This window comes from Grampus griseus (genome assembly GCF_964374135.1).
Source record: "Grampus griseus genome assembly, chromosome: X".
Lineage (NCBI taxonomy): Eukaryota > Metazoa > Chordata > Mammalia > Artiodactyla > Delphinidae > Grampus > Grampus griseus.
In genome coordinates this window covers 89261039-89276211 of record NC_138999.1, presented here as the reverse complement: position 1 = coordinate 89276211, position 15173 = coordinate 89261039, and the positions used below count along the sequence as shown (strand labels likewise).

General features: G+C 40.0%; 1 protein-coding gene across 2 annotated transcripts; it reads left to right on the top strand.

Moving 5' to 3' along the window:
* The first annotated feature begins 1979 nt into the window (after positions 1–1979).
* Positions 1980–14596, top strand: MORF4L2 (mortality factor 4 like 2). Of its 2 annotated transcripts, none has more exons than XM_082681888.1 (4): positions 1980–2100; positions 4845–4933; positions 11586–11689; positions 13043–14596. In XM_082681888.1, the coding sequence occupies exon 4, from the start codon at positions 13067–13069 to the stop codon at positions 13931–13933; it is 867 nt and encodes a 288-aa protein (XP_082538014.1). In that variant the 5' UTR covers positions 1980–2100; positions 4845–4933; positions 11586–11689; positions 13043–13066; the 3' UTR covers positions 13934–14596. The 2 variants fall into 2 exon arrangements, with proteins under 2 accessions (XP_082538014.1, XP_082538013.1); XM_082681887.1 differs by lacking the exon at positions 1980–2100 and adding an exon at positions 3164–3419.
* Positions 14597–15173: the final 577 nt, after the last annotated feature.

The following is a 15173-nucleotide window of genomic DNA, read 5'->3' as shown; positions in this document are numbered from 1 at the left end:
GATACACCAGGAATTACCTAGGCTGTACTACTTACAAGTTACATAACCAAAGAGAAATAATTATAGTCTCTAGAACTCACTTTCATCATCTATAAAATAAGGATAATTATCACCTAATTTATAGGCTTATTGTTGAGATTAATGGGTTAGAGCTGTATAGAGTGTCGCTTTCAACAACTGTCTTTCCTCACCATCCTTTTTCCTCCCCCACACATAGAAGAGGTTTAGACATAAACTAAAAAAGATAACTGTAGGGTAGAGAGCACTTGGGAAATATAAAAGCAAGAAAGGAAACACTTATGAGCTTTCATGTGATATTTTATTATAGAATGGAGATGAGGGAAGGTATGAAATCATCAAAATACTTCCATTTATTTGGTTTGCTTCCCTGCCCTCTTCTTGATGCTCTAGTCAACGTTAGCCAAGGCAGGGAACAAGGTGTCTGTGATGCATTTTGAGGCCCAGAAAGACAAGCTACTGTGGCTGAACAACATAGTACTGTCAAAGGCTTGGGCTCAAAGGACAGGTAAAGTTCAATTCTGGTTCCCAAACTTTTGTATGCACTGAGAAAATAAAAGGCACCTCTTCACAATAGTTTTTAATCTGTGAAACGGGACAGATATCACGCAGGGTGTCTCAATAAAACATATACAGCATTTATTATTTTGCTTTACATTCTGTAGTACCCTCTAGTGGAGTGTACAAAAATAAGCATTGTATTTCTGCCCTCCAAAGCAGTGCTTTTAACTTCAGTGTGCATTGGGATCACCATAACAGTTTGTTATAACAGATAGCCAAACGCTACCTACTCCTAGAATTTCTGATTAATTAGGTTGGAGGTGAGAATCTAAATTTCTGACAACTTCCCAAAAGGTGATAATGATGCTATTGGTGTGTCTGGGAAACACTTTGAGGACTTCTGCTCTAAATCCTGCCCTTTCCGGGTGTGTGCTTGTATGTGTGTGTTCATGAGCACACACATGCATGCATGCACACATGTGTAAGATCTATAACTGAAAGAGGTATAACTTTTGTTGTTTGATGTTCATTTATTAGTATGCATCTAATAAGGATTTTGTGAAGAATAAAAGAATATCCATGTGAATGATATGACACAGCATCTAAAATATAGAAAGCATGAAAAAAACTGAGGATCACAGAACATTAATCCCAGGTTCTCAGAACTAGTAAGTGTGGAATGGGGTTTAAAATTAGGCCTCTGGGCTTCCCTGGTGGCGCAGTGGTTGAGAGTCTGCCTGCCGATGCAGGGCACACGGGCTTGTGCCCCAGTCCGGGAGGATCCCACGTGCCGCGGAGTGGCTGGGCCAGTGAGCCATGGCCGCTGAGCCTGCGCGTCCGGAGCCTGTGCTCTGCAACAGGAGAGGCCACAACAGTGACAGGCCCGCGTACCGCAAAACAAATACAAAAACAAAAAAATAAAATTAGGCCTCTGACTCCAAAAACAATAGTTTAACAGGACCGCTACAGAAAATAGGGTGAAAACACACATATCTAATCGTAATTTCAAAAGTAAAAAGATCACTTTTCAATACCAGGGTCCAAGTCCAATAAAAAGAAACATCTTTACTGACAAAACAGCCATCTATATTTTCCCTTTGTTGGGGGGCAGCATTTGAAGAGAAGATCTTAACCCCACAGAAAGGGTTAGAATCTCATCAGCATTGGTGCCTGGGGTCATTTATCACTTCTGACCACCCCCCCCAACCCGCAAAAGGCAAGTAGGAAAGAAGAGAGAGATGGGGGGAGGATTTGTTTAAGGAGGAAAGAAGGAAAGAAATGAGGTAAAACATTTGAATCAAGGGCCATAGTCCCCTGCCTTGTAGGGCTAGTAACAGAAGTTAATTTGATTTTTCCCTAGCAATGAAAGACATATACGATCTCTATAGATTGGAGAGTTCAACAAATCAGAAAAGGGGGGGATCCCATAATTCCAGGGACCAAACAGCCAATCCTTTGCTGGAATTTGGCGGCATCTAGTGGCAAACTCAAAAGGTATAAACCTCACCCAGAGAACTTTCTGGAAAATTAAGAGTGCGTACTTGCCTGAAGAGCACTCTGCGTGGAGATCAGGACAAAAAGGTAAGAGAACCTCAGCCCCCACAGAAATTCGGAGTCCCTAGTGGAGGGGAAGTCTGTCGTATATAGATATTCTCAGCAGAAAATTGTGCCAGGAGAAATGGAAGCAACTTGAAGAGGGGAGGGCGGAGGGAGCGGGGGTTGGAGGGGAAGGCTATTAGGGAACAGCAAAGAAGCTGCTTCTTGGAATTGCTAATATGAGAATGGGAGGGTTTGGCTCTTCACCGCTGGAGGGCTACGGTTTAGAACAGGATTTTCACGTGGAGAAAGACGTGGGAAGAAAGTGTATTTTTAGGGTCTAAAATTAAATCGATAGGGGACACCGAAATATTTCTAGCTAAGACCCTTTATCTCAGTTACGGTCGCCTTACCTTAATTACTTAATTTTCCTTTTCCTGAGAATAACATACACAAAAGTAAAAAACGATCCGTTGAGCGCGCGCACCTACGCGCGCACACACGCACATGCACCCGCTTCGGGACACACACCGGCCCCAACGCTAGGGGCGCACGCCTGCGCACACCAGCTACCTCCAGCGCCACGAGGCCTGGCGTTCACGCACACGGAAAGCCCAAGGCCACGTGGGCTCGCCTGCGCGCAGACGCCCTGACACTGCGCGCCCGCAGAGCCCCCCCGCACCCCAACTCGCACACACATCGAAACCCCCACTCTACCTTATTTTTTTTTCCTCCAAGAGTTGTGCAACAGGTTCGGGGGCGTGGCCCCAGATTTGACCTAGCGCTTCCCCACTCGCGGGAACCTTAGCTCATTTCCGCCCATCCTGTTTCCGCAGGCCACGTAGACACTTCCTTTCCCAGTGGAAAAAAAAAAACCCATAATGCCTCCCTGCAGGAAAAAAAAAACAAAAAAAACCCCTCTGGTCTGGGGAACTCTGGGTCGTGAAAGTAGGCCACGTGAACACCCTGCCCTATAGACTTATGACCCAACTCCTGTCGCGCTTTTGGAGGGCGGGCTAAGGACCTAAGAGAGCGAACGTCATTGGCCAGAGCCCGCACTAAAGGAGGAAGGTGACTGGTTTGCTTCAAGCCTTACCCGTGAAGAAGCAGGCTGCTAGCACCCGCCTTTACTGCGGCGAAGTGTCATTGTTGACGTGGTGGGCTTCGTCCAATCATTTGGTTATAGAACATTCTAAAACTTAGACAAGACGATTGTGACTGGCTGGAGGGCATAAACCCGCCTCCAGGGTGACGTGTCTGCCTATGGATATCAGTTGCCAGAGAAACCTGGCTTTACTATGGCGGTTGGAGGGTCGGCAGTGATCACACGTCGGCTGCTGGAAAGAGCTGGATTCTCGTTTCAGGTTTCGGGGTGGGGGTGGGGAGAAAGGGTTGACGATTTCCTCTTATCGTCGCGTATATAGACAAGATTAACTAATGGCTTTACAGTCTGGCAGAGCTAGATTCAAATTCCTACTCGCCAACGCCCAGCTTGGGCTGGCTGCTGTTCTTTCTGCGTCTCGGTTTCCATGTTTGTAAAGTGGTGATAATAATAGTATCTACCTCAGAGACGTGTGCCTCCGAGGCGTGTGCTGTATATTAGTGCGTGTAATATACGAAAGCGAGGTAATATAGTACGTATAATAACTTAATACGAAGCCTGGCTCCGGAAGATATTAGCTATTATTGTGGAGAGAAAAACCCGGGTAATAGAATGAGAAAAACCATAAAATTATGTAAAGTCGTTCATTACAGTGCTTTTCCTGCCCATCACCCCCTTCCCTAGTAGAAATTCGAGATATAAGAGAGACGTATCAGTCTTTACCGATGAAATAATTTATTTGGGAATTACCTCAAAATAGCGGGGATTGGAATTTTCCATATTGAAAAGTTTAAAAAAAAAAGCGGCTTGGGGGTGGGGAGAGATGGAGAATGAGAGCGAGCTGGAGGTGAACCGCATGCGAGGAGTAGGCCTTGTTTGGATCCTGATTCGGACACACCAACTATAAAAAAAAAAATGTTTAACACGCATCGGGAAATTTTGAAGACGGATTCGATATTTGATGTTTTTTAAGGAATTAATGACGATGTTTTAGACGTTGTAATGGTATTGTGGTTATGTTTTCAAATTGTCTTTAGCTTGTAGAGATAATATACGAAAATATGCATTAAATAATAAAATGTCTCGGATTGGCTTCAAAATACGTTGATATCTAGGATTTGCTTTAAAATAAGATCAGCGGTAGGGGGAAGTGGGGAGGGGTATAGATGAAACAAAATTGGCCCTAAGTTAATCGTTTAAGCTGAGTGATGGCCATATGGGATTCCTTATATTATTCTGTCTACCTTGGTATATGTTTGAAAATTTCCATAATAAAATACAGAAAGTCAGCTCTTCAGTGAGCTTGAAAAAAACAGAGTGGGGGGGAGCAGTGGGTGGGGTTATAGATAAAACAAGATGGCCTTCAGTTGGTAATTGTTGAAGCTGGGTTATACATTCGCATAGGTTTATAATATTATTCCCCCTACATTTTTATCCATTTGAAATTATCCTTAATAAAAAGTACTTTAAAAAAGCAAAAACAAATTACTTTATCAAAAATCAGGGTAAATGTACAATAAGGTAAATTTGAAAATGTAACCACAAGAAAGGAAAAAAAAACACTTGTACATTATTTATCAGTTTTGGTGTCCTTTGTGTGTGATAAAATGCATTGATGGAAAAGAAAACGTTCATCTCATATCTTTTTATTTTATGTCCTTTCCTGTCCCCTTGTTTGACCTTCTAGGCTACCATCAGAAAAGCTAAGTTTGCTGAATAGTGAGGATCAGAAGATCTGATCCTGATTGCAGAACATCCCTAATTACAGAGTCTTGGGTAAGTGCCTCCCTTCTCCTGGCCTCAATTTGCAAACAAGATAATTCCACATAACCTTCCTAACTGTCCAGGAATATTTTGAGGATTAATAAGCGCCTGTCTAGGAAAGCACTCTACATTTATAAGAAGGGAAGGATGGAGCTAAGTCCATTTGTTCTTCCAATATAGAAAGTGCCTAAACAACAGAGGGCTGTATAATTTTACATTCCTTGATAAAAGATACTGTAATTGATCCCCTCTAGTTAGCGCCATACATCTTTTTTTTTTTTTTTTTTACTTTGTGGCATCCCATATGCAGCATAATTTAGTGGTTAAGAGCAAATACTAACTTCCTGAATATAAATCCTGGCTCTGCCACTTATTGTGTGATCCTGGGCAAGATACTTACTCGCTTTGGCTCTAAATTTCCTCATATGTAAAATAAAGATAATAACAGTTCCTACTTCATCGGATTGTCGAGGGAATTACATGTAAAATACAGGACATTGTTTGGCACATATAAGTGTTTGATTTAATAATTATGACTCTTAGTCCTTCTGCTTCATCCTGTTTTATACACACGTGCACATGTGCACACACATGTTAATAAAAGCAGTGGATACCTTTTTAGAGTTGTAAAAAATAATAATACTGTTGGTTTCTCTCCTGATTTTCCAGAAGCAGCAGTTACTACTAGAACTGAATTCTGAAATTATAACTTCTGACTTACCCTAACAATCTAGAAAGATATTGAGTATGTTGATCGTATTTATTTGTAAGGGAATTTCCAGGAGCTATAATTTTAACTAGCAAATCATAACCATATTCAGTCTGCTAACAACTTTTATATCATTCCTCTTTTGTCTCAGACTCAAAAAATATCTGTTAAAGGAAGTGTTCCAAGATCCAGAATTGATGTAAATGTAACTGACATGGTGTATATGCATTTAAAGGTTTATTCCAACAAACTGTTGGAGATATTGTTCACACTCACTTCTGACACATTCATACACAAAAATGTCAGCATTTGGAGTCTGTATTCCTGAATGGCCCATCACTTGCATGAGGAGATGAAGGAAGGTTTTTCAGTCTCTTGACAGCTTTATTTTCCCATGGAGTCACGATATTTTCCTTTTTACTTTTTGTTCTTCTGAAAGCTAGGTTGCAGAGAAGGGCACTTTCCTGGTGGGAAAGATGCAACAGATGGGTAGGCACAGAACCCCTTTACGGGAGGCCATTTGGAGAATGATTAAAGGTGAAAGGGAGGGAGGTGTACTGTTAGGCCAGTAGCAGCTCAGAGAAGACAAGGGTCAATGTAGCCTGAAATGGAGAAAGCCTCAAGGAGGAAAAGGACCTTGACCAGGGCCTCTGAGGATGGGCAGAGCCTAGAAGGGGGTAAGGAAACCAGTTCAAATGGAATGCCTACAAAGTATACGACATACAATGATAATTAACTGAAAAGTCTAGCTGTGTGTTAGAACCATGGATAAGAATACATCAGAAAATCATTATGAATTTTAAATATGTGTATTTTAATATAAATCTTTAGTCACATAATTGATCATGTGAATCAGTCTCCTTGTAACGTAAAAAGCTAAAATATTACAGAGTAGGCCCAGGTCTCCTTTTCTCATACCTCCAATTCTCTTACTCTCCCCAGAGTTAACCACTATTATCAGTTCTATTTCCTTCGAGATCTCTAATTATGTACCTGTTTAAAAAATGTATATGGATACATATAAAATATTGTTTTGTGTTTTCTTTTACATAAATATGGTGTCACATTATAGGTATTGTTTTGCAACTTATTTTTATTCAACAAATTGTCTTGGATGTCTTCACGTCCATTCATAGAGTTCTGATTCCATTCACAGTGGCATTCCTTTAACTAGCATTATAGTCCATGTAATGGATAAACCACGTTTTGTTTTGCCAAATCACTATTGATAGTCCTCTAGGTTGACTCCAGTGTTTTGCTGTTTCAAATTATACTGCATCAAACATCCTTGGAACCCATGTACAAATGTTATTCCAGGGCAATATTTATGTCTTTAAACTATGATGATTAAACCAGTGTTGATACTGGTGTGAGAACAGACATCACTGTGACAGAACAGATGACCTAGAAACAGTGATACCTTTAAAAATTGAATAATCAAAAATCATTGGGAAGAGAGTACCTTAAAAGACCCGTAGAACTCTAGGAATTTAGAATGTTATAAATAAGCAATTCAAAGTGGGGAAAGGATAGGCTCTAATAATTAATACTAGGAAAAATTAGCTGTATATTTGGAAGAAACTATAAAAATACTGAGAAATAATATAGGAAGTCATTTAGAATACTGATTTGGGAGCATTTTCCCCCGGCATGACATGCCAAAGTTCACAAAGGAAAAGGTTGTTGACACATTTGTGTTTCTTACACACACAGAGAGACCCACTTAGAAGAAAAATGACAATTTGGAAAAAATATTTCCAACATACCAAAAAACCTTAGTATTTAATTATTAGAAGTCAATAAAAGAGGCAAAACAACCTAGTAGAAATGAGGATAAATATTTACATAAGAAAAAGATACATATGAATGTCTGAAGGTATGCTCAGTATCACACAAATGCAAATAAAAACCTCTTACTACATACTAGATTGGACCCCCCAATTTTTTTCCCAAAAAGATGTTTATCCAGTGTTGCTGAAGGTGTGGGTGAATGAACTTTAACGTCTTTGCTGGGAATACAAATTAAAACAGCTCTTTACAAATTAATTTGCCTCTACGTCATCAAAGTTGTAAATAAGCAGATCCTTTGCGCAGTTCCACTGCTGAGAATGTCCTGAATAATTACCTAACATGCTGATATGTCTGTACACTGATGTCTGTTACACCATTTCTATAGTAATGAAGTATTGGAAACCTAAATGTTCATTTATATGGGGCTGGTTAAATTACATTATGTGGAGATTATAGAATGATGCAGATATTAAAAAGAAAGAGCTAGGTATGTGTGGATATAGATGGCCGTGATAAAGTGAGAAAAGGTGGGGAGCAATATGTATCTCACATTTGTCAAGACAAATCAAGTAAATGCATGATACATATTCACAATATGAACAGACACATTTAGTTTTAAAGGTAGGTTTTTGTGTGAATGTGTACATAAAAAGATTTGAAAGCATACACACTCATTCTGGGATTGAGGTGGGGAGGGGAGGTGGTAAGGGGAGAATGCCCACATCTTTATATATTCTGGTATTTATAATTACGTAAAGGAACTATTACTCAAATACTACCACAAAATTAATTACTCGGGCGGGAGGAATATAGATTTTCAGTTCACAATTTAAATAATTTCTGGGTGGATTAAGGAATTAAAATATAAACAAATCCATTAAAATGTCATCTTAATCTTTAAGCTTAATGGAAGGAAAAACCACATATTTCATCATACAAATCTTAATCTTATCAGACACTAAACTAGGGGAAATATTTGCCCAATATGACAATTGATAAACAACTGTAAATGTTAAACTCATTAAGAACCAACTCAAAATGAATGGGTAGAGGACAAAATATAACTGGCCAGGGAACACATTTTTTAAATGTCAAAACCACTAATAAGAAATACAAGCCGAGTAGATAAACACCCATTTTCCTTGTCAGATTTACAGTGCTGGATAGCCGGTGCCGACCAGAGTCGTGAGGTTGAAAATTGGTACAACTTGTGGGGAAAGTAATTTGGCAACATATTACCTCTTAACCTACTAAATCTGCATCTGGGAATCTTAAAGGAATAATGAGGGCAAAAGATATTTTACTTACAGGATAGATTGAGGGGGAGGGTCACTTTCCAGAAAGGGGGTGGTTAAGTAAATTAAAGTATGCCCATTTGGTGGATCTCCTACAGCTCTCAAGATGTATGTATATTATAACCTTACTAACATGGGGAAATGATCCGTTGTAATAGCAAGTTTTTTTAAGTGAAAATCTGATTTAATACCAGGATGAGGTTACCTCGGAGTATTTACACAGAAATTGAAGATAGAAAACTAAGGCAAACATACGGATGTGTTTTCTCAATATCTGGCATACCCTAGAGCTGACCTGTAGGGAACAAGTGGAAAAATATTTGATGACTGTCGTCCCTAATTTGTGCTTCCATTTTCCCCATGTGTTGAATCACCTCCTCACTGATTCACTAATATATACCATACCCACCAGGGACCTAAGTGCTACTGCAAAAAGCACAAGATACATATTACACAAGACCTATGGCAAATGGAGGTTAATGATGTAGTTCCATAAGCAAAACTAACACATGAAACATTTAAATACTAAGCTGTGGAGTACTAACGGCTTCATATGATACTGGCGATGGGAGTGAAAGGTGGGCTAGAGTAGTTAGGAAATTTAGAGGAAATGGGACTTTCGTGATATTTAGATGAGGGAGATGAAGGGAGGAAGCATGACTGGAGTTAAGAGTGGGTATACAAAGCCAGTAAACGATGTTAATAAAGTCAAAAACTGGCAGATTTGAAGTTTAAAACAGCTCAAAGCAATATATAGTGCTAACGTTTTTAATGAATATGCACAGCACGTCTGCCACCAAGCCATGGAATAATGTAAGCTAGGAAGGGAGGTACAAAGTACAGTGACCTAATGAAACTCTATAAATTTGTATTACAAGTAGGAGCCAGACATCAAAAGGATGGGTCTTCCCTCCGTTTGATATTTGGCTTCCTACTCCGGGTAGTAATAGTTGCTTGATCTGTAGGATACTCAGATGAAAATAAAGGTACTGAGACAATTCTCAGAAAGGCTGCTTTCCTGGCTTTATTAAGTCTGGGCAAAAATCTTGACTCGTGTGGGTATTTTTCTGTACCATGTCAGGTATTTTCGTTCAACTTGGGACTTTATATGAAAAATAGAATTTGTAGAGAAAGATGAAACTCACCCACTTAATGAGAGCCAGGTAGAATTCCTTGTTGTAATTTTCTTGTGCATAAATATATGTAATCAGTGCCAAGGATATACAGTAGGTTCAGGGATCATTCTCAAGTTCCTCACTAAGGAATTGCTGATGACCAGTGTGACTTCCAAAAGAGTTCCTATGCAGCCTGGCTCTACTTCTGTGTGTTTTACAGTCTGGCTGGCACTGGGTCATCCTGCTTTCTTTAGTTGCTATTTTAACTATACCCTTGTTTTGTGGAAGGTCTGCCCATTATTAGCCCCCAGGTAGGTTTTCTGGATTTCACCTATATAACTTAACTAAATTCTCTGATATCCTCACATACTGCGTCCCATCTGTCCCAGTCACAAATTTTTTTTAGAAACACTTTGTAAGCTTGGTAGCTTACAATATAATGCCATGAAACACCAGCCACTCTCTGATCCTTCACAGGATGTGTCTATATATCCCTCTCAGCCAGAAAGTTTCTGATTCCCAGAGGGTCAGTGTCTGTATTCACAGATCTTGATGCTCTCTGAAGAGCACCTTTGCTCTGATTTCTGCTGAGAGCTTTGTGTTCTGTCAGAGGATATCATTTGCTTAGTGATAGAACCCAGGCCTCTCTGCCAATAACTGGCTTCCCTGATTCACAGCTCTAGTTTTCTGGCATTTCTCACCTCATTTCCTCTTCAGGGATTCCCTGACACCAGCCCACATAATCTTAGGGGCTAGCAATTGGCAAAAGGGCTTTTTTTCTGTGGGTTAAAATTGTTACCAGAGAAACCTGGTTTAAGGCTTGCCCACCATCATATCTCGTTCTTTCCCCGAGGTTACCCTGGCTTTAATGGTGTGTTTATTCATCTAGTTACTTTCCTGTGTATTTTTTTAATATTTATTTGTTTATTTGGCTGCACTGGGTCTTAGTTGCAGCGTGCGGGATCTTTTTAGTTGCGGCATACAGGCTCTTAGTTGTGGCATGTGGGATCTAGTTCACTGACCAGGGATCGAACCCGGGCCCCCTGCATTGCAAGCGTGGAGTCTTAACCACTGGAGCACCAGTGAATTCCCAACTTTCCTATGTATTTTTATACATGTCAGTTTAAAACATAGAAATTGGACCTCACTGTTCATAAAAACTGTCTAAAATATTGTTATTTCTCCACTTGTGCTATCTCTGGGATCCTCTTGTACACATTATTATGCAACTTGCCTATTTACCTAATAGTGTATAATTGAACATCTTTCCATGTCAGTACATGGATCTCTGCTTAATTCATTTGAATGTTCTTCCATGGTGTGCATACATAATAATTTCTATTACCATTTCCCTGTTGAAGAATATTTGTTTCCAGTTCTTTAGTATTACAAACACCACTGCAGTGAACATCCTTGTATCCATGTTCACATATGCAGGTACTCCTGCACGGTACCGTGCTAGCTTTTCAGCCACATCATATTTATGAAATTCTTAACAAGAACCTGTGAAGGCTAGGGGTAATTTGCTACATTCCATAGATGAAAAAACAGGCTAAGAGAGCTTACATATCTTTCCCAGAGCCTCACAACCCATAAATGGCAGAACCTTACTGAAGTAGAAGTATGTCTAACAGCAGAACTCATGTGTTTTCTTTGATATCACAATTGTAAACCACATGTTTTTAAATTAGATTTTTTTCCCCAGTGTTTCAGAAAAGTTTATCTTCATTGCTGATGTCTGCTTTCCTTTCTAGGTTGTGTCTCCCACCTCATCTCTCCAGACATCCCAGAAGATCTGTAAGATTCCATCTGGGAAAACACTAGGAGTTTTTGGAAGGGAAAGAAGGAAGAGGATTACGTAAGTCAAAGGACTTGTTTAATCTGTCATACCATAAGAATCACAGAACACTTTTTTCATCTTTATCTCACTAACCCTCTCTGCTGCATTTTACAGTGTAGATTATCTCTTTTCCTTCTTGAAACTCTCAACTACTTTGGCTTCCAAAATAACATTCTTCTAATTCTCATATGGCTGCTCTGACCTTTTTGTTTTATTTGTTCTCTCTCTCTCTCTCTCCTCACCCCTTAAATACCATTGTTTCTTAGGTTTTTCCAGAATTCTGTACTTGGTTCAGTTTTTCTTCTACTCCCAGCTATATGATGATTACTCTCAAATCTCCATTTCTGGTTTTGACCTCTCACCTAAGCTTTAAAGTCATTTGTTTAACTCCATACCTCACACTTACTACATCTAGTACTGAACTTCTTTCCTCTCTAATCCATTTCCTCCTCCTCTAGATGCAGTCTCATTTGGTGATAATACTATGACCTAATCACCCATTCTCAAAACCCTGGCAGTCATCACTGACTTTATCCCTCACCAATTTATTATCTCCTCCAACAAGCTATTGGTGAAAGTGGTGTTCGGTAGCATTTCTTGTTTGCTCCGAAAATATTCTGTGCCTATAACTATCACTTTAGTAACCTTGTTGTTTTATAATTGTCACTTTAGATATTCGAATCCCTAGCGCCTAGCATAGTACATGTCCAGAAGCAGATAAGCAGTAATGTATGATGACTAACTGAATGGATGAATTACCCTATTTCCTATTATTTTATTGCTGATTCCAAACTAACCATTAAAAATTAGTGCTTTTATTAATTCATTAATTACTCAGGCTTAAAACTGTGGAGGCACCTTTGACTCCTCCCTCTCCTTCATTTACCAAGTTCTATATTCAGTTTCTCTTGACTCTGTCATCGGCTTAGTTCAGGCCTACTGGACTTACAGAAAAACCTTTGCTGTTACTCATTTTGCCTCCAGCCACCTAAGTTAATCTTTCTTGTTTCTTTCATCTTGTCATTTTCCTGTTCAGAAGTCTTGAGTTTCAGTTCCACTGCCTTTTGTAGTTTAATTCATTCTTTTGCTAAAATTATATTCCTGTCTTTTGAGTGGCATTGAAAAGCTAATTTATGGGCAGGTCTGATGAGTGATTGGGTGGGCTGAGAGTAGTGGGTGGGTGGTAGTGAGGATCAAAGAGAGAGAAGAGGTAGTAAGTCACTTACAGTTAATTCGTTGGCCCTGAAATAGGATTTGAAATCCAAATTCCAAGAGAGTAGCGTGTGTTGTGCTTTGATAGGTTTTTAGGAAGTACGGTGTGTTAAAGGTCACCATAGAAAACAACCAAGTAAAATACTTTATATATTACAGTGGTTGGAATAAAAACAGGGTTGAATGAGTTCCAGAAAGCAGGGTTCTCAAACTCGTGGACAACAATCTGCAGACGAAGACAACTTCAAAAAACCAACTAGAAGCAACATGCAGAGAAGTAAGATGAGAGGGGCCTCCTCGGGAAAGAAGACAGCTGGTCCCCAGCAGAAGAATCTGGAAGCAGCACTACCAGGCAGATGGGGGGGTCGCTCTGCAGAGAACCCCCCTTCAGGGTCCGTGAGGAAGACAAGAAAGAACAAACAGAAGACCCCTGGGAACGGAGATGGTGGCAGCACCAGCGAAGCACCTCAGCCACCTCGGAAGAAAAGGGCCCGGGCAGACCCCACTGTTGAAAGTGAGGAGGCATTTAAGAATAGAATGGAAGTTAAAGTGAAGATTCCAGAAGAATTAAAACCATGGCTTGTTGAGGACTGGGACTTAGTTACCAGGCAGAAGCAGCTGTTTCAACTCCCTGCTAAGAAAAATGTAGATGCCATTCTGGAAGAGTATGCTAATTGCAAGAAATCGCAGGGAAATGTTGATAATAAGGAGTATGCAGTTAATGAAGTTGTGGCAGGAATAAAAGAGTATTTCAATGTGATGTTGGGCACTCAGCTGCTCTACAAATTTGAGAGGCCCCAGTATGCCGAAATCCTCTTGGCTCACCCTGATGCACCGATGTCCCAGGTTTATGGGGCGCCACACCTACTGAGATTATTTGTAAGAATTGGAGCGATGTTGGCATACACGCCCCTTGATGAGAAGAGCCTTGCATTATTGTTGGGCTATTTGCATGATTTCCTAAAATATCTGGCAAAGAATGCTGCGTCTCTCTTTACTGCCAGTGATTATAAAGTGGCTTCTGCTGAGTACCACCGCAAAGCCCTGTGAGGGTCTACTGACCACTCACTGTTATGTCTGGTATCTGTAAACACTCTTTTTGTTCTTAGTCTTTTTCTTGTATAATTGATGTTCTTTAAAATTGTTAATGTATAACAGGGCTTATGTTTCAGTTTGTTTTCTGTTTTGTTCTAAACAGAAAATAAAAGGAGTGCAAGCTCCTTTTCTCATTTCAAAGTTGCTACCAGTGTACGCAGTAATTAGACAAAGAAGAAACATTCAGTAGAACATTTTATTGCCTAGTTGACAACATTGCTTGAATGCTGGTGGTTCTATCCCTTTGACACTACACAGTTTTCTAATATGTGTTAATGCTACGTGAAAAAAATGCCCTGATTCCTAGTGCCAAAGGTTCAACTTAATGTATATACCCGAAAACCCATGCATTTGTGCTCTTTTTTTTATGGTGCTTGAAGTAAAACAGCCCATCCTCTGCAAGTCCATCTATGTTGTTCCTTAGGCATTCTATCTTTGCTCAAATTGTTGAAGGATGGTGGTTTGTTTCATGGTTTTTGTATTTGAGTCTAATGCACGTTCTAACATGATAGAGGCAATGCATTATTGTGTAGCCACGGTTTTCTGGAGAAGTTGATATTTTAGGAATTGTATTTCAGATCTTAAATAAAATTTGTTTCTAAATTTCAAAGCAAGAAATTTGCAGTGTGCCTTTAATGTTACTGAGGCTGAGAAGTCAGCAGGCTCAGGAAAGATCTAGGTGGTATTAAAGGAGAGAGTTCTGACCCCTAGTGAAAGAATTCCTTTTATTGGGTGGGGCAGCCAGGTGTGTACCCCACCCGGCCAGTCTCCCTCATCTGCCCTCTGTGGCTTCTCAGGGTGGGATTGCTTCCTAGTGCTGCTTGTAAGAGCCACTTTTGCTCCCATGCTGCTTGCCTCTGTGAGTTGGGCTGCTATAATAGGATATTTAATGGGTACTATAACAGCCCCTTATACTTATGCAGACCTTTGCTCTTTCCCACCAGGGGGAGCATGGGCAGCCACCTTCAGTATTGTATCAGAAATGCTTGTAGATTTGGGGCCAAGGATGGCAGCTTTCCAAGCTCCAGCATTGATGCCATGTTCCCTATGCTTTTATAATCCCTTGGACATAAAGATTGAGAATCCTAGAGTAGGGTATCTGTGGAGAAGAGCGATGGTGTTGGACGCCTATGATTATAAATCCATCTTACAGGAAAATTCCCTAGTCAAACCAAGTTTTGCTTCATGACAGTGT

Excerpts from the sequence above, each read along its gene's own strand:
- MORF4L2 (XM_082681888.1), top strand. The coding sequence starts at position 13,067 with ATGAGTTCCAGAAAGCAGGGTTCTCAAACTCGTGGACAACAATCTGCA.